Genomic DNA, 19,330 nt, shown 5'->3' with positions numbered 1-19,330 from the left:
TTATATATTATGAAATGTCCTTATCTCTAGTCGATGTGGGATTTCCAACATATATGTTATGGAATCTACAATTATATTGAAAAAATATTCAAAATTTTAAAAAATATTTTGTTTTTAACTAAAAGAAAAAAAAAACAGAAAAGGATATTTTTATGTAAAAGAAATATCTAATTCGAAAAGATATTTCTTAAGAAAAAATGAAAGATTTATTTGAAAAAAAGAAGATATTTATTTACCGAAATATCATTTTCTTAAAATAAAAATATTTTTGGTCACTTTAATTTTACAGAATTCATATTCTTACACGGTTTCTGGCAGGTAAATCCATTATAGTAATAAATAAACTCTCATGACAGAAATTTAAGATTTTCCATAAAATAGTAGTTTGTCAATGAATATAACCTCACAATCTGAATAAAAAAAATGAAAAGTTGAGGCAATTGTAGTGATCTTAGGATGAAGAAAGTAAGATGAAAAAAGTGACATAAAAAAATGGTGTTGGTTGATAAATTGGTATCCTGATGAATGATTGCACTTGAAAATTTATTGTGATGCATCGACAATATTGCAAAAGATTTTTGAAGATTACTAAGTTGCGAAAAAATAAATAGAAAATAGCATTGTAGGGTGTGCATGAGTATCATAATTGTCACCTATCTTGTGGCTTATTTGCTCCACACGTTCTTGTCACTGACCCAACATTGCACATTACCATTTATTTTATTTACTTTTTTTATTTCTCCCAAACACTCCTTCTTCTTCTAGGAATCCTATGCTATCACCTAGCTTTCTCCTTCTTCTTCCCTTCCATCTTTCATTCTATGCTTTCATTTTCTTCCACGTGATGTTGCAACAATGCTATCTATCTATCTATCTACACATTCTTCATGCTTTCTCCCCATTCAAATAATGCAAAAAATAAACAACTTTTCTTTCTATTTCTGTCATTTTGCAACTCATGCATAGATGCCAACAAATACAGGAACATCACCCTTAAGGAATCTAACACAATTGCATCACCCTTCACACTCTCACGTCTGATTCTCATATCAAAAACTTGATTTCTCTCATAAATAAATTAATGGCCATTTTCAATTCTCACATTCATCTTTGCCTTACAAAAAAGTTTATATCTTTTTTTAATGGTAAGAGTACATTCACATTATATTTTATGTCCATCAAATTGATGGCAGAATAAACATATTAGGAGCTCATTTAATATATTAGTGTTTCAAACTTACGTGCATGTGATAAGTTTTATTCCAATTTTATAATGCTATTTCTTGAAAGTAATAATTTATAACTATTTTAATGGGATATTTTGTTTTAATGTAAACTTTTAGTTACAGATTTTTTTGTTTCTTAATTTTAAATAATTGACTTTCTTTCTTTTCCTGTGCATTTTTATTTGAAAAAACACAGAAAGGTGTGAAGTGACTCGTTTTCCTTAGTAATAATAATGTCAAAAATATTATTTTTATTATTAGTAATAATATTAATGTTGGGGTGATTCCTTAGTAATGAGGGCTGTGAAAATTCCAATCAAAAGAGAATTGCTTTGGTAGGTGGGTTGGAGTAAGACAAGAATAGGGTGACAGGTGTTTAAAAAACAAATGGCATAACATTAATACAAACCAGATTTGAAACAAAATGTAAGCAAGTTGATTATAGTAATCAATAATAGCGGCTATTAAGCTGTCAAAATTAATAGCAGTATAATAATAATAAATAATACCTTGATATTTTTTCCTTTCTTTATGAGATTTGATATGCTAAGCACCAAAGTAGGGAAATGAAGTTACAAATTTTGATTGATTTGAAGGCAGTTGGAAGATATTTTTTCTGTGTTTCTATTGTTGCTGTTTATGACTAAGTAAAACTTCCAGAGACTTCACAGGAACAAAAATATTTTATACCATTTCATTACTGTTCACAATATATATATATAATGATGTGCTAGTATGCATAAATATAAATATAAACATATACTAATACTAATAATACTAATGTATTAAATATAAATTGATATGCGTGAAGCATGATAGTGATTGGTTTCAATCTACATGCTCATGATCTGGTGACAGAGAAGTAGTGACCCTCATTGGTCATTGGGTGGCCTCTTTCTTTGCTTCTTCTTTCTAATTGATTGGAGAAAATCCATGTTTTGGAGCCTGCATGATTGCTTTAGCATTTTTAATTTTTCTTCTGCAATCTGCTTATGAATTCAAGTGAATATCTGATGAGATTTCTCTTGAAGTTTTGACTGTTTGGTTCTTTTATCCATCTCTTCAATCCCCTAATACATGTTTGATTAGAGTTTTCTCTTTTGTTTTGTAGTAAACCAAAAAAAACCCACCTGCTTGTGTTTGTTAAGGAATTAGGAAAACACAGAAACATGATATAAAGTCTTGCATATGCAACACAAGCCAACAAAACATCAATTAAAACACACCCAGAGAGGTACAGAGTGACACCCTTTAAGGCTTGCTTTAACTACTGAGCTACTACAGAAGTGGCCCTCCTTTTTCTTTGTAGCTTTGTACCTTCCTTTATTGTTTTTTCCCTGACCATTTTTCTCTCTTGTCTTTCTAACACCCATGTTAGGTGATTCTGTTCATATCAGGATTTTTGAACCACATCCAATCTCTCTCGATCAACTCTTTCTTCTCCCCTCTTGTTGCCTTTGAATTTTCTCAAAAGTCTAATCCTTGCAACCAACCCAAATCCTTGTAGAATTGATGTCTAACATGTACAATCAGATTTCCTTACCTTCATCCCAAAGGGCCAATTCACCAAATATAAACATGAGAAGCAGTTTTGATGTTGATGGGTATGTAGATGATGATGATTCTGACGTTTATTTTGGAACTTTTGATTTTCATTCGCACACAGGTATATATTAATTTCAATTAATTTATTGGAATATGTTCTTGTTTACGTTTATTCTAGTCAGTACTTAACGGAGCTGCTAGCAGAACGCCAAAAGCTTGGACCTTTCATGCAAGTTCTACCCTTATGTACCAGACTCCTTAATCAAGGTCCGTTTATTCCATATCCATGTATTCAAGTATTCTGCTGTGATTTTTCTCCTCTTTCTTTTCCATTCATTTCAACTTATCTCTATTGTTTCATTTGAATTAGGCCACTTCATGGCAAAATTAGTTTTCTGGTTACATGTACTAGTTTTTCAATGTTCTTTCTCTTCAAAGGTTTTAAATTGTGGTCGCAGTTTCGTTGCATTCCTCAATATTGTGAGAAATTGCGGACAAATGTGACCGATGCATCCACAATTGTGGTTGCAGACATTCCAACAACCTTGACATTGCGGGTGGAATTGCAGCCAGGGACTGTTTTTTAAAACCTCTATTTAATCTTCTTTAAGTTTAAAATGCACTGAATTGTCAATTTCTGACCTTCACCGGCCTGAACCAGTTAATGCTTGAATGAATCATGGTTACTGAATAAGGAATTAGAACTTTAAACATATATGTTCTGAAAAACAAACAACTGAATGAGTCTCTTCTTTAAGTCACATTGCAAAGCTAACTTCCCAGTGATTCTCTAGAATTCTTATCTCTTAAGGAAACATCTTAGAATGATACTTTTTGGGTGACCCACAAAAAGAATATATGGTACTAAAAGATGGTGGCAATTTAGCCATTGCCTCCTTTCAGAGAAATGCAAAAATCTTTCTACCTTGACACTTTCTCTATAGTCTAAGAAAAGAAAAAAATAGGCATTTTCTTTTGCATGACTAGAACAAACCTTCAAATGACCACTTTTCTTCTTAATGTCAGTCAGTTTTGATAATCAAGATGTTCATATAGATGACATTCACTACACTTCCTAGTTCCTACGCATAATTTACAGTTTGCTTACTGTCAGAAAGGTTGCATTAATACCATTTATGTTCTTTGATTCACTAATCTTTGTACAAGTTCTTATATTCACTATTGCCTTATTGTTGTCAGAGATTTCAAGGGTTACTGGAAAGAATGAACTAGTGCAGAACCAAGGATTTAGTGACTTTGATAGAATGCGATTCATAAATCCAAGTCATATGGCTTCTCCAAACTCAACATCAACCTTTACTGGCTGGAACAGCCTGTCACATGAAGTAAGCACCTCAGTTTTTATGTTCTATTCAGTGTATATCATTTATGTATTGTTGTAAAAAATATGATTCTTAACCTGTCCAGTTCTGGTACTAAATTGCGTAGATTCCCCCTTCTCCATTGCCTCTATATCCGAAATTTATATGTGCTTTAATCTTTGTTCTATAACACAGTTTGATTTCTTTCTATCATGTACCAGCATTCCTTTAACGTATCTGTTTCATTATAATCTCTAGTTTCTTTTACTGACTGGTTAAACTTGTCATGTATCAGAGGCTAGCTAGTATGCAGGGACTAAACATGGATTGGCAAACTTCACCGGTTGTTCCAAGTTCTCCTATTGTGAAGAAAATATTGCGCTTGGATATTCCTAAGGATAGCTATCCAAATGTAAGATTTGTAATGCTTCATAGCATTTTACTATGAACAATAAATCATGATTATTCTAATGATATTTTGATAGTTTTAGGACTTTGATTTCTATGCACTGTTACACTGTCAATAAACCAAATATCATGACAAGTATGACTTTCAATGTAATTATTGTACAAGTCAGCAAACTTGCTATATATGAAGATTTGTGATTGATGACAATATAATGGGTGCATGAACTCTTTACTTTTATATTGTGTTGACCTTTGAGTTACTAAGGCTATTTTAATTTTCAGTTTAATTTTGTTGGCCGGCTTCTTGGTCCTAGGGGTAATTCACTGAAGCGAGTGGAAGCTACTACAGGTTGCCGTGTATTTATCAGAGGGAAAGGTTCAATTAAAGACTTAGACAAGGTAGCATCCTCTAGCTTTGTGCATTGTTCATTGACTTTATGGAGCCTAGTTTTATTGTCATCAATTTCTCAGTTTTTCCTTTGAATTTGTAGACTATTTTTGTTGTTTCCACATCAATGTTATTTGTAAGCTCTAAATTTGTTCTACCTTTTTTACTCTAAAGGAAGAGTTGTTAAGAGGAAGGCCTGGCTATGAGCACCTGAATGATCCACTTCACATTTTAATTGAAGCTGAACTACCTGCCAGTGTTGTTGATGTAAGGTTGAGGCAAGCACAGGAAATCATACAAGAATTACTCAAACCAGTGGTATTTCTCTCCTTTTCCAACTATGTTGCAGAGTCTACAATATATTCTTTATTAATGTGAGAGATTTTGCTCTTTACTTCTCTTCCTTGATATTTAGTCCACTCTTCATCTAGTATTACTTCCTAGAAATAACCATTTCTGTCCACATCTAATACTTTTAGAATGACATGGCTTTAACAGAAAAGTTAGGAGAAAACTGTCATCAATTAGTCAACAATTTTTTTCTGTTTCAGTTTTTTTTTTCAACTTAAAAAGTTCCATTTTGATTCTTTAAAGTGACTTTTTACATGGTAAATTATCAGAAGGACCAACTTAGTGTAATAGCCACATTTCAAGGGAACAAAGTAATATGATTGAAAGTAATGACTAAACTGAAACCAGAAAATATGATGAGGGATTTTTGCAAACTTTTTCCCTCTGTATCATGGCTACCTCTTCCTGGCTAGCTACCTCTTCCAGTTAACAAAATGTGACTAGCATTGAAAAACGATGTTGTAAGCATATTAAATCATGCCCTTCTTTCTGCACTTAATTACATTGTTTTTCTTTTCCTTCAAGGGAAGCCTATACCAGGAAAGTGCTACTCCTCCTCCTTTATTGTGTCTTCTTTTTAACCAAATTTTCTATGAGCAAAGCCCTTGGACAAAGTAACATTATGGAAATCTTTAAGAAAGTGTTTATGATTCTCCCCCTTTCATGCAGGATGAGTCACATGACATTTACAAAAGACAACAACTAAGAGAACTAGCTATGCTAAATTCCAATTTCAGAGAAGAGAGCCCTCAACTGAGTGGTAGCGTCTCTCCATTCACTTCTAATGAAATAAAACGGGTCAAAACTGATCAATAGTGATTATATGTTGAGAATTGTTGTGTTCCTTGACTGCTGAATCTGTAACTAAATTTTGTAAAGCTGCAATGAAAAGACCTTGCTGATTTGATGCTGCTGATTTGAAGAACAAATAAAGAGAGAAAAAACATATTATTCATTGTCACTAGACAAGAAAAACTATTCAACTACATGTTGACTTATTCATCACTCCATTATCTTAATGATATTTTTGCAATTTTTAAACTGTTTTTATAGTATTGGAAAGATACGTCTCCTCATCATGGTGTACTCCAACTTTTTCTTATCTGCAATTAGTCTAGTTGAGTTGAGTGGCATATATATTTATCTAAAAATTGATTTCTAGTAACAATTCTTTCACACAAACCAATTTGACACTAAAATCATGATCACATGACCATATGTAACTATCCATGTTTGTTATAGTGTACTCTTGTCTAAAAAGCACAATAATTTCTCAGTATATGTGACAAAATTTGGCATATGAGCACCTTACTGAGCATAAATAGCATTGCACCACTTGTTCTCAATATCATGGTCACTTCTTTGAGACAAAGTTTGGTCATTTGAGCACCAAACACAAACAATTGAGCTATATGTACTTTTTGACAAACCCCTTTTGTAGCACAAAACATGTCTTGAGGATATGTCAATGGTGGGGGCCTTAGAATTTATTGTAGATGTTGATGTTATTGACCATGACTGTGCTGAGAGTGAGACAAACTAACCTTCTTTTGAGTTGGACTTGTAAATCATTGTCTATGTAAAGTGGGGGATATTCTAGATTTCATTTCTTCATCATGCATGCACCAATCATTTCATTATTCACATTACTTGCTTTTTTCATCCCTTTATGAATCTTCTTTACACCATAAAGATAAACTTTTTTCTTCCATGGCAATAAAGATGAACTTAAATACCCTTTATAACAACATACTAGGATTCAAGAATTAAGGTAAGCAAGTCAACAGCCATTATTATATGACATTTTTTTTAGTTGTAATTAATTATATGTTAATAAGTTTCCTATTTGGAGAACTTTTTTTTCCAATAGACCCAAAATAAGAACATTCTCCAAATAAATCCAATGGTCAAATATTTACTTAATAAATCTTTTTTTCAGAATCAACCCCTCCTAAGTGAATTTATGCTCTTCAATTGACTGTAGAATAGGTCAGAAATTGCTTTGCAAACACCAATTTCTAACCTTTTATTTTAAAAAGTATTTTCAGAAAAAAAAAGTAAATATTTTAAAATATTAATTTGAAAAATTTATATAAGAAAACTAAATTAATTAATATTAATTCAATAATGAAACTGAAAAAGGTTTTAAAAAGTAACAAAATAGAAATCAGGTCAGAAATCAGTTTCTACTAAATATATTTTCAACTGTTTTCAGTCAGTGATGCTGATATTGAAGAACAGATACGCAATACCATTTTACATTTTAAACAGAAAAAAAGTGTATTTAAATAAATATTTGACAATTAGATTTATTAAAAAAAATTGGGAGAAACCTATTTAGTTTAATAATTTTATTTATATTGAATATATTAATTCAACTACTATTAGATTGAGGGATTTTACTGAATGAATTATACTTATAAATAAATCTATAAAAAAATATAAAGATTATTTGATATTTCATCAATTAATTTAATCTTAACGTATAATAATCTTTTTAAAATATAAGAATATAAGCTATAAAGTTACATATTTAAAAATATTTAATTTTTCTAAAATTTATTATATATATACTATCAAGATTATATATAATTTACATATTTAATCCAACTTTGTATGGTATAAAAAACAAAACTAGTTAATCTCTTTGAGTAAAAAAATGTCTATTTTTTAAATTAAGCACAAAATAATAAAAACATCAAGTAACAACAATCTTCTCTCTCATAACATGGAAAAAAATATTATTAATAAAAAATACAAAACTCATATGCTAACAAAAACGATACATAGGTAGACTATACATATTCATATAGAATTCTAAGAACATACTAGATGGAAGCTTATTATATCAATGAAATGGTTCTCTATGAATAAATCCTAAATTAACCAACTTATCCGCATATGTATTTCCTTCACGAAAAATATGAGTAGTCCTAAACCTGATTTTCTCAGAGTAATTAAGACAAGTATTCCACCAATTACGAAGCATCCACAGAAATTAGTCCTAACAGTAAACTTAGCACAAACCAAGGCAGAATCAAGTCAAACATTAGTAAGCCCCATCTTTTGAGCTTCCTCCATAGCATGTATAACTCCATAAAACTCAGCAACCATAGCAGTCTAAACTTCAAGAAACGCAGAGAAAGCACCAATAAAATCTCTCATACTTCCACGGAAAATACCTCCACAAGTAGCAAGACCAGGATACCCTAGAAGCCCCATCAGTGTTAATTTTAACCCAGCCTGGTGCAGAAAACTCTCATCTAACTGGAGGAGGACGAAAAACTTTACCACTACAAGTATTAATACCAAAAAACTTAATCACGTTTAAATCCAACATATCATTCTTCATTTAAACTTTAGACAAATTTCCCACTAGACAAGTTAAGTCTTTAATTACTGAAATAGTCCTAGAAACCTCAATCTTATCCTGAAATCTAATATAATTCTTTATACGTCATATCATTCAAATAGAAAAAAAGTTATCACAACAAACTTAATCAATTTAACCAAAGGACTACCATCACTCTTAATAAAATAAAGAAGATTATCCTTATTAGAGAAATGAGAAGTAAGAAAAATGTGTCGAACCCAATTAGAAATATTTTGTTCCTCCCTACCCATGATATGATTAAAAAATGAGGCATCTGCTAGAAAGACAAATGAATATTTCAATCACAACTTATCCAAAACATCCATATGAAGGACAAACATCGAGTATTCTCTCTCTCACTCACACACACTCACATCTTCATTCATATGATAGACAATAAAAAAACAAAGTTCTGATTTCTGTCATCAATTTTGATTGATATTCAGGGCAACAAATTAGAGTTCATAAGATGAGAATATGTACTCTAATTCTAACCTGATACATAGAACAATAACAGTATGTATTAATCTAGAGATCTGGTATTAATGGAAGGAAATATCTTTTGATCTAAAATTAATTAAAGACTAATTACTCGAAATACTAAAATCTATGTAAAAGGTTTATTCCTGATAAGTTAGTTTGCATATGCACAAAACAAGAACAAGATTTTCTGCCAACTATGTTACAGCATATTAATAAACACATACCTGAGTTGATATAATCATATAAATGAATATTATAACACATGTTTTTGTCATGAATTAAAGAAAGGATCAAAACTAAATTATATACTCTACTTATTATAGTACAGTGAACATGTTTAATGATTCAAAGAGCATATTTAAATATTGATTAAATATTATCCAATTTGTTTCTGATTCTTCTTGAGAACTGGTAAATATTTCAGGCTCGATATTTTTTACAGCAGTTGATTGCAGGAGTTAGTTATTGCCACAAAATGGTAAATGAAATGCATATTACTCTGAGAATGGATTGTTTGTTTTCAGTGTGTTTGTTGCAATATCAGTTTTTTTTGCCTTTTGTAGGAAATATGTCATCGAAACCTGAAGTTGGAGAATACCTTATTGTATGGAAGTCCTGCAAATCGTCTTAAAATTTGTGATTTTGGACATTCTAAGGTTCAATCACGAAGTTCATGTATACATTAATTCAATGCTTTAAACAAACAACTGATTAAAAGCATTATTTGATACTAATTTCTGCTTCTGATAATCTTTAATTTTCTAGTCATGTCTATTTCATTCCAGGACTCATTCAAAGGTAGGAACTCCAGCCTATATTGCACCAGAGAAGACAGTACAAAAAAATCTTAATTTTAAGAGGGTTTTCTACTGGAGGTTATGAAAACCCCCGGTAAGATATGCGATTCTGCACTAGAAGATTAGATTTCTCACCTTATTTTTTTGTTCACTTACCCGTGTTTTTTGGTTTCAGAGGCAAACAGTTCTCACGTTTTCTGCAGAATACACTCTGTTCATGCCCTAAAAAATCAATTTCGGAGGCATATACTTTTTCTCATGGCCGATCTTCAACTTTTCCAATCTTCATCTCTGAATTGAAGCTCCTCTTCACTCTGTTTTTTTCCTATTTGGTATTTTGATTTCGTTTTGCTCTATTTGATTTAATTTTTCAATTTGATTTTCATTTTCCCCTTTTCTCAATTTCATAACATCAGTGTGGTTTGGGGGTTTGGTGCTTCCAATCGAAGACCACAAAACTCCATTAGCAGTGAGTTCTCCTCTCTAATGGATCAGTCAAGCTTCATGGTTACTCAATTTTTTGTATCAATGTTCTTGTTTTACTCTTTATTTATTATTATATTGTCACGATGACAATCAATTTATAAGTATTGTTGATATGAAGCTGGTTGAGTCTTTCCAGTATTTACTTACACATTACATTATTTTTTCTCGAGCCACTTTTCCACAAAACCTTCACGTATAGAATGTTATTCTCAGGTTTACTTGTACCTAATTTTGCTTATATTCTCTATTCTATAAAAATCTAGAAAGGCATTAATTTGATTTCAATGATTTCCCTGCACTTGCAGAAAACCCCAAGTATTGTTATATGAAACTGGTTGAGTCTTTCCAGTATTTACTGCTTCATGTCCTTAATTGTTTTTGAATGAAAAACAGTAAAGTTCTCACAATCTTTCGAAAATTTTCATGGCTAATCATATTTTTTACTTTTATCAGTTATTGCAAATTTTGATCTTTTCTGTTCTCCTTTCATTTTTTTATTGTCAATATATTTTCTCATTGTTATTGGTTTTTACTTTTATTATACTTTATTGTGGAGGCTGCAGAAGTGTCGGAATATCAAGTTGTTGCTTAATGTTTAGCATGCATTTGAAGATCAATGTGTAGGATCAAAGAACTGATGTAGGATTGATATGATGAAACAATTATGTAATTGTTTAAAGTCATATTTTTTATACTCTGATGAAAGAAGTCTATATCAATGTAAGTCATTTCCTTTGTTTTGTGTATAGATATGAATATTTTGAGATTGTTTGAAAACATTACATTTAGATGATATAAAAATAGAATGACATTGATTTTCATTGAATATTATTTAAATCATTTTAGTAACATTACATTTAGATGATATAAAAATAAAAATAGAATGAGATTGATTTTCATGAAAATATTATTTAAATCCTTTTAGTAACATTACATTTAGATGATATAAAAATAAAAATATAATGACATTGATTTTCATTCAATATTATTTAAATTATTTTATGAACATGGAATAAATTACAAAGCCTAAGAATTAATGAATAATAAATAATAGTATTGCAGTTATACCAAATAGTAATATGGAAAATATTTCTAAGTATAGATTCATAACTGCACTTTTAACAAGAGTTAGACAAAATAGTAGTATTTGGTCAATCATTATCTCAATTGAATGTTAATAAATTTCATCCAATTTTTATTATATTAATATTAATATTATTATTATTATTATTATTATATTGTAAATTTAATATTACTAATAATATTTGATTATTAAAATTAAATTCTATACATATAAGTCGTAGTATAGGATATCATCTGAAACACATTTTCAGTTTCCCACTCTTGCATTGTCATTTTTAGCTTCTTTTGCTTCTTTCTTTCAAATATGACAAATAGTTCTTCAATGCGTTCAAACAGTATAATTTCAGTCTTATAATGCAGTATTGTATAAAGTTCATAAAGTTATTGCAACACTTCAAGAACTATCTGTGACCTAGAGAAAAAGTTATGTCTTGGCAAGTCCCTTTTGTATGGCACAACTTTATTGTAATGTGTTGCATGAAGTCAACCAAGTGTCCGAATGGTGTTTAAATTGGGCTACCAAATCGAAAGTGAGTTGTATTATGTATAGAAGATAGAAGATAGAAGATAGATATGCCTTAATATGGTTTAGGCTTTAGGTGAACAGTGCACATTGAACAATGTTTAGTTTTGTTATTTGTTCGCATATGCTGATATTTATTTCTTATATATTAATATTTTTTTTTTTTTACTTACAATTACATTTATATATATAATATTTATATATATTTAATTATATAAATTATATTATTATTTATAATAGTAAGGGAAAACATGTCAATTAAATCAACAAAACTTGAGCGGAATGAAATAATTTTTGTAGGTTAAATGATTTCAACGAAAATGATAAAATTATTTTTGAAGTAGATATTAACATACCAAATAATTAAATTAAAGTTACTCGCGGATGAATAACAGTTTATTGTTACTTTCTCAAAATTTGTGTGAATTTGTTCTCAAAGTTTTTTCTTTTTTTTTAAATATAGAATCCAATTTATTCTTTATTTTTTTTAAAACAATTTCAAAATTTGTTTTTAGTTTAAAGTGATTTTTAAATTTTAGAAACTTGTTTTTTATGTATGAAATTTTTAGTTTTGAAAAATAATTAAGTATTTTTCTTTTAAAAAGATGGATATTACTAGTTTATGATACTAGTTTATTAGTTTATGATATAGTTTATGATTTAAATTTGTGATTCCATCTTGTATGTGTTTTTTTTTTATAAATTATTTATGTATTTTTTTTAATGTATGAGTTTAGGTGTAGCCATTTCATATTTTTTAATATTTTTTTTCTTTTTTTTAATATTTTTTTAAAATAATAATACTTTTTCTAAATGTTGTGGTAAATGATTAAATGGTGATGTCTAACTTGAGAGAGTAATTATAAAAAAAATTATAAAAAGATATTATTTTAATTTTTGTAATTGTAATTTTTTTTTCTCTCTCTAAAATTAAAAATCACTATTTTTTTATCCTGATATTGTATCACATTCATTCATTATTTATGTGTGGAATAAAATGTGAAAATGATCATTCTAAAGGAGTCCTAAATTATTTTAAAAATAACATTTGAGAACTAAGAATAAAAAACTTGCTATTTTAGAAATTATACTAACAGCCTTCTATTTTCTTTTTTTGGGATGAATGTTCTATTATCTCTATTTCTAAGATATTTTTTAATATTCTTCCAAAAAAAAGTTAAATTTTAATATTTTAAAAATTTGTTTATTATAAATTCAAAATATAATTCATATTCAAAGCTTTTTTTTAATATATGAGTTTAGGTGTAATATACTTGCTTTCACTTCTATTATTATAAAATAACTACATATAATTATAGGCACATACTTATTTAAACAAATACTATAATAAAATTAAAAAATATCAAACAATTTTTCGTCTTTGTCCATGAGTGTCTTACTTTAAATAATAAATTAGAATATATTCTCAATTAAAAAAAGTAATTTAAAAAAAATTATAATAAGATTACGAATGTTGTCCCAATTTAGAATTAAAGTTGTGCTACTTTAATTATACAAAAGAGTTAAATTTAATTAATTTAGTATAAAAGTTAAACACTATTAAACCACTTTATTTTTCATATTTTAGGTTACTACTAGAGGAAAGGAAATCGCGAGAAATTCAAAATATCGCGAGAAATCCAAGATATCACGAGATATTGAAGATATCGCGAGAAACTCAAAATATCACGAGATATCGCGAGAAATTCAAGATATCACGAGATATCGCGAGAAATTCAAGATATCACGAGATATTGAAGATATCGCGAGAAACTCAAAATATCGCGAGAAATTCAAGATATCGCGAAATATCGTGAGAAATTCAAACTATCGCGATAAATTCTAAATATCGCGAGAAATTGATGATATCGCGAGATATCGTGAGAAATTCAAAATATCGTGAGATATCGTGAGAAATTCAAAATATCGCGAGATATCGTGAGAAATTCAAAATATCGCGAGAAAATGAAGATATCGCGAGATATCGTGAGAAATTCAAAATATCGCGACAAATTCAAAATATCGCGAGAAAATGAAGATATCGCGAGAAATTCAAAATATCGCGAGATATTGAAGATATCGTGAGAAATTTAAAATATCACGAGATATCGTGAGAAATTCAAAATATCGCGAGATATCGTGAGAAATTCAAAAATATCGCGATAAATTCAAAATATCGCGATAAATTCAAAATATCGCAAGAAGTTCAAAATATCGCGAGAAATCCAAGGTATCACGAGATATTGAAAATATCGCGAGAAGTTAAAGATAGCGCAATAAATGAAAGATATAGCGAGATATCACGAGAAATCCAAAATATCACGAGAATTTGAAGATCGAGTATGCTCTCTCTCTCTAAATATCTCTAAATTGTTAGTGAGATCTTGTATTATCTTTCACATAAAATATAGAATCTCTTGTTTTTTTAAAAATAATTTTTCTTTTTTTTAAATATAGAATCCAATTTATTTTTTCTTTTTTTTAAAACAATTTCAAAATTTGTTTTTAGTTTAAAGTGATTTTTAAATTTTAGAAACTTGTTTTTTATGTATGAAATTTTTAGTTTTGAAAAATAATTAAGTATTTTTCTTTTAAAAAGATGGATATTACTAGTTTATGATACTAGTTTATTAGTTTATGATATAGTTTATGATTATAGTTTATGATTTAAATTTGTGATTCGATTTTGTGCGTGTTTTTTTTTTTTATAAATTATTTATGTACTTTTTTTTAATATATGAGTTTAGGTTTAGCCATCTCATATTTTTAATATTTTTTTTCTTTTTTTTAATAAATTTTTTTAAAATAATAATACTTTTTCTAAATGTTGTGGTAAATGATTAAATGGTGATGTCTAACTTGAGAGAATAATTATAAAAAAAATTATAAAAAGATATTATTTTAATTTTTGTAATTGTAATTTTTTTTTTCTCTCTCTAAAATTAAAAATCACTATTTTTTTATCCTGATATTGTATCACATTCATTCATTATTTATGTGTGGAATAAAATGTGAAAATGATCATTCTAAATGAGTCCTAAATTATTTTAAAAATAACATTTGAGAACTAAGAATAAAAAACTTGCTATTTTAGAAATTATACTAACAGCCTTCTATTTTTTTTTTTTGGGATGAATGTTCTATTATCTCTATTTCTAAGATATTTTTTAGTATTCTTCCAAAAAAAGTTAAATTTTAATATTTTTAAAATTTGTTTACTATAAATTCAAAATATAATTCATATTCAAAGATACTTATTAAAAGATTAATTATATATCCTTAATTTCATCATTATTTTAATTATAACCTTTTTGAGAATGTGGCAAGGGAAATCATAAACCATAGATCTCTTCTATCATCCCAATATTGTTCAGTTCATAGAAGTATGTAAAAACTTTAAAGTACTTGCTTCGACTTCTATTATTATAAAATAACTACATATAATTATAGGCACATACTTATTTAAACAAATACTATAATAAAATAAAAAAATCAAACAATTTTTCGTCTTTGTCCATGAGTGTTTTACTTTAAATAATAAATTAGAATATATTCTCAATTAAAAAAAGTAATTTAAAAAAAATTATAATAAGATTACGAATGTTGTCCCAATTTAGAATTAAAGTTGTGCTACTTTAATTATACAAAAGAGTTAAATTTAATTAATTTAGTATAAAAGTTAAACAATATTAAACCACTTTATTTTTCATATTTTAGGTTACTACTAGAGGAAAGGAAATCGTGAGAAATTCAAAATATCGCGACATATCGCGAGAAATTCAAGATATCACGAGATATTGAAGATATCGCGATAAACTCAAAATATCACGAGATATCACGAGAAATTGAAGATATCGCGAGAAATTCAAAATATCGCGAGATATTCAAAATATCGCAATAAATTATCTCGCGAGAAATTCAAAATATCGCGAGATATCGTGAGAAATTCAAAATATCGCTTGAAATCCAAGATATCACGAGATATTGAAAATATCGCGAGAAATTAAAGATATCGCGAAAAATTAAAGATATCGCGAGATATCACGATAAATCCAAGATATCACGAGAAATTGAAGATCGAGTATTCTCTCTCTAAATATCTCTAAATTGTTATTGAGATCTTGTATTATTTTGATTGGTTGTTATCTTTCACATAAAATATAGAATCTCTTGTTTTTTTTAAATAATTTTTCTTTTTTTTAAAACAATTTCAAAATTTGTTTTTAGTTTAAAGTGATTTTTAAATTTTAGAAACCTGTTTTTATGTATGAAATTTTTAGTTTTGAAAAATAATTAAGTATTTTTCTTTTAAAAAGATGGATCTTACTAATTTATGATACTAGTTTATTAGTTTATGATTTAAATTTGTGATTCGATCTTGTGCGTGTTTTTTTTTTATAAATTATTTATGTACTTTTTTTTAATATATGAGTTTAGGTTTAGCCACCTCATATTTTTTAATATTTTTTTTAATAATTTTTTTTAAAATGATAATACTTTTTCTAAATGTTGTGGTAAATGATTAAATGGTGATGTCTAACTTGAGAGAGTAATTATAAAAAAAATTATAAAAAGATATTATTTTAATTTTTGTAATTGTAATTTTTTTCTTTCTCTCTCTAAAATTAAAAATCACTATTTTTTTATCTTGATATTGTATCACATTCTTTCATTATTTATGTGTGGAATAAAATGTGGAAATGATCATTCTAAATAAGTCCTAAATTATTTTAAAAATAACAATTGAGAAATAAGAATAAAAAACTTGCTATTTCAGAAATTATACTAACAGCCTTCTATTTTATTTTTTTTTGGATGAATGTTCTATTATCTCTATTTCTAAGATATTTTTTAATATTCTTCCAAAAAAAGTTAAATTTTAATATTTTTAAAATTTGTTTACTATAAATTCAAAATATAATTCATATTCAAAGATACTTATTAAAAGATTAATTATATATACTTAATTTCATCATAATTTTAATTATAACCTTTTTGCAGATTAACGAGAATGTGGCAAGGGAAATCATAAACCATAGATCTCTTCATCATCCCAATATTGTTCAGTTCATAGAAGTATGTAGAAACTTTAAAGTACTTGCTTCGACTTCTATTATTATAAAATAACTACATATAATTATAGGCACATACTTATTTAAACAAATACTATAATAAAATAAAAAAATATCAAATAATTTTTCGTCTTTGTCCATGAGTTTCTTACTTTAAATAATAAATTAGAATATATTCTCAATTAAAAAAAGTAATTTAAAAATACGAATGTTATCCCCATTTAGAATTAAAGTTGTGCTACTTGAATTATACAAAACAGTTAAATTTAATTAATTTAGTATAAAAGTTAAACAATATTAAACCACTTTATTTTTCATATTTTAGGTTACTACTAAAGGAAAGGAAATCGCGATAAATTCAAAATATTGCGAGATATCGCGAGAAATCCAAGATATCACGAGATATTGAAGATATCGCGAGAAATTCAAAATATCACGAGATATCGCGAGAAATTGAAGATATCGTGAGAAATCGCGAGAAATCGAAGATATCACGAGAAATTATAGATATCGTGAGATGTCGCGGGAAATCCAAGATATTACGAGAAATTGAAGATATCGTGAGAAATCGCGAGAAATCGTGAGAAATTGAAGATTTCGTGAGATATCGTGAAATGTCGCGAGAAATTGAAGATATCGCGAGATATTGAAGTTATCGTGAGAAATTGCAGGATATCACGAGATATCGTGAGAAATCGTGAGATATTGCGAAAAATTGAAGATATCACGATATAATCCGAGATATTGTGACATATTGCGAGAAATCCAATATGTTACAACTATACTAAATTTCAAGGTAAAACTCAGTTCTCTCATTGTGTATATGGATAAAAAAATAAATATATATTTTTGACAAGTATTTTTTACATAACTTTATTACAAACTATTTAAGAGATTATGAGTGGTGATAAATTAAAAAAAATAATTAAATTTTATTCTCTTGTTTTTATTGTAATCAAATTTTTATTATTTACATTTATTGATATTATCTCCATCATTGGAGTTGCTCACGTGGAAGTAAATAAATTTTATTGTAAGAAATATTAAAATTACTATATTAAAATAATGTGATGACAACTTGTACTCATATATTGTAGGATTATGCATGTAACAAAAAAATGGTGTTTAATTCTTGTTTGCAAAAACTCTTTGAATCATTCTCTATCTAATAATCTAATAATACGAGTGTGATTAATCTATGGTATAATGGTCTAGAAAAAAAATTGCGATCAAATCCAACATGAATAAATATTAAGTTTGAATTTAATATCATATTCAAATTTATTTCTTTATAAATTGTATATTTAATTTTTTTTAATAAAATCCATGTTAAACAACATTTAATTTATTGATTTTTCAAATGAAATATTTTTTATCTTAAATAATTTGATCGACAAAAATAGAAGGTATTGGATTGATCCATCATATTATAATATTTCGCTTAATGATTTCGTTTATGAAAGTTAAATTATAATAATTTTATTTCATTATTATAATATAATTTTATATATTTATTTCATCAATCTTAGAAAATACATTTTTCTAATTTGTTAGTGAGATCTTGTATTACTTTTTGATGGGTGGTTCTCTTTCACATAAAATATAGAGTTTCTTGTTTTTTTTTAAATATTTGTTTTAGTGGTAGATATCTAGAATAAATATTGTATAAATAATAAATTTTATGTTTAAGATTTCTTTCATTAAAGATCCATGCTAATGTGTTTAATAATGCCTCAAAAGTCGTTTCGTTCAATAAATACAAAATTCTTAGATTACTCGTCTTTGTTAAGAAGAAATGCATAGATATATATGTTTTTTAATTAAAAACTAATTTTAAATTCTAAATAAATAATTATTTTTAATATTTAACTTAAAATATTGTGAACTTTGTTAAGACTGTTGTCTAATTATAGATTTTTATGTATGATAAGATTTTTAATTTTGTTAATTACCTAAAACTAAATCTAAACTAATTTAATTAGTTAATAATATTTTTTTTTGCATTGACAGTGTATGAGAATTACATTTTATTTATATTGTTTTACTTCATAAAATAAAACTTTTTTTTAATATTTAAATAAATTATATATAATTTTTTTTTATCTATAGTCTATAACAATACAATTTTTCTCATTTCATTTATATAAATTATACTCTTGTTTTACTTTTTTTATAATTTATAATAATGGTATAATGTAAACAAAACAAAACTTAAAATGAACAAGTTTTTCGTGTAGAATTTACGTTGTTTCAATCACATTCAAAACTAGGTA

At 27.2% G+C, this 19,330-nt stretch overlaps 1 protein-coding gene across 5 annotated transcripts; it reads left to right on the top strand.

Annotated features, from left to right (window-relative positions):
• The first annotated feature begins 1,847 nt into the window (after positions 1-1,847).
• Positions 1,848-6,281, top strand: LOC137831585 (KH domain-containing protein SPIN1-like). 5 transcript variants are annotated; one of them, XM_068639320.1, is made up of 8 exons: positions 2,167-2,460; positions 2,605-2,830; positions 2,950-3,038; positions 3,972-4,117; positions 4,389-4,505; positions 4,784-4,900; positions 5,064-5,207; positions 5,910-6,281. In XM_068639320.1, the coding sequence occupies exons 2-8, from the start codon at positions 2,739-2,741 to the stop codon at positions 6,054-6,056; spliced, it is 852 nt and encodes a 283-aa protein (XP_068495421.1). In that variant the 5' UTR covers positions 2,167-2,460; positions 2,605-2,738; the 3' UTR covers positions 6,057-6,281. The 5 variants fall into 5 exon arrangements, with proteins under 5 accessions (XP_068495422.1, XP_068495420.1, XP_068495421.1 ...); XM_068639318.1 differs by having other exon boundaries at positions 2,322-2,460; positions 2,605-2,892; positions 2,976-3,038; XM_068639321.1 differs by having other exon boundaries at positions 1,848-2,830.
• Positions 6,282-19,330: the final 13,049 nt, after the last annotated feature.

The sequence above is a fragment of the Phaseolus vulgaris genome, chromosome 6, assembly GCF_000499845.2.
Source record: "Phaseolus vulgaris cultivar G19833 chromosome 6, P. vulgaris v2.0, whole genome shotgun sequence".
Taxonomy (NCBI): Eukaryota; Viridiplantae; Streptophyta; class Magnoliopsida; order Fabales; family Fabaceae; genus Phaseolus; species Phaseolus vulgaris.
The sequence above is the reverse complement of the archived record's forward strand: the minus strand, read 5'-3'. Positions and strand labels throughout refer to the sequence as shown.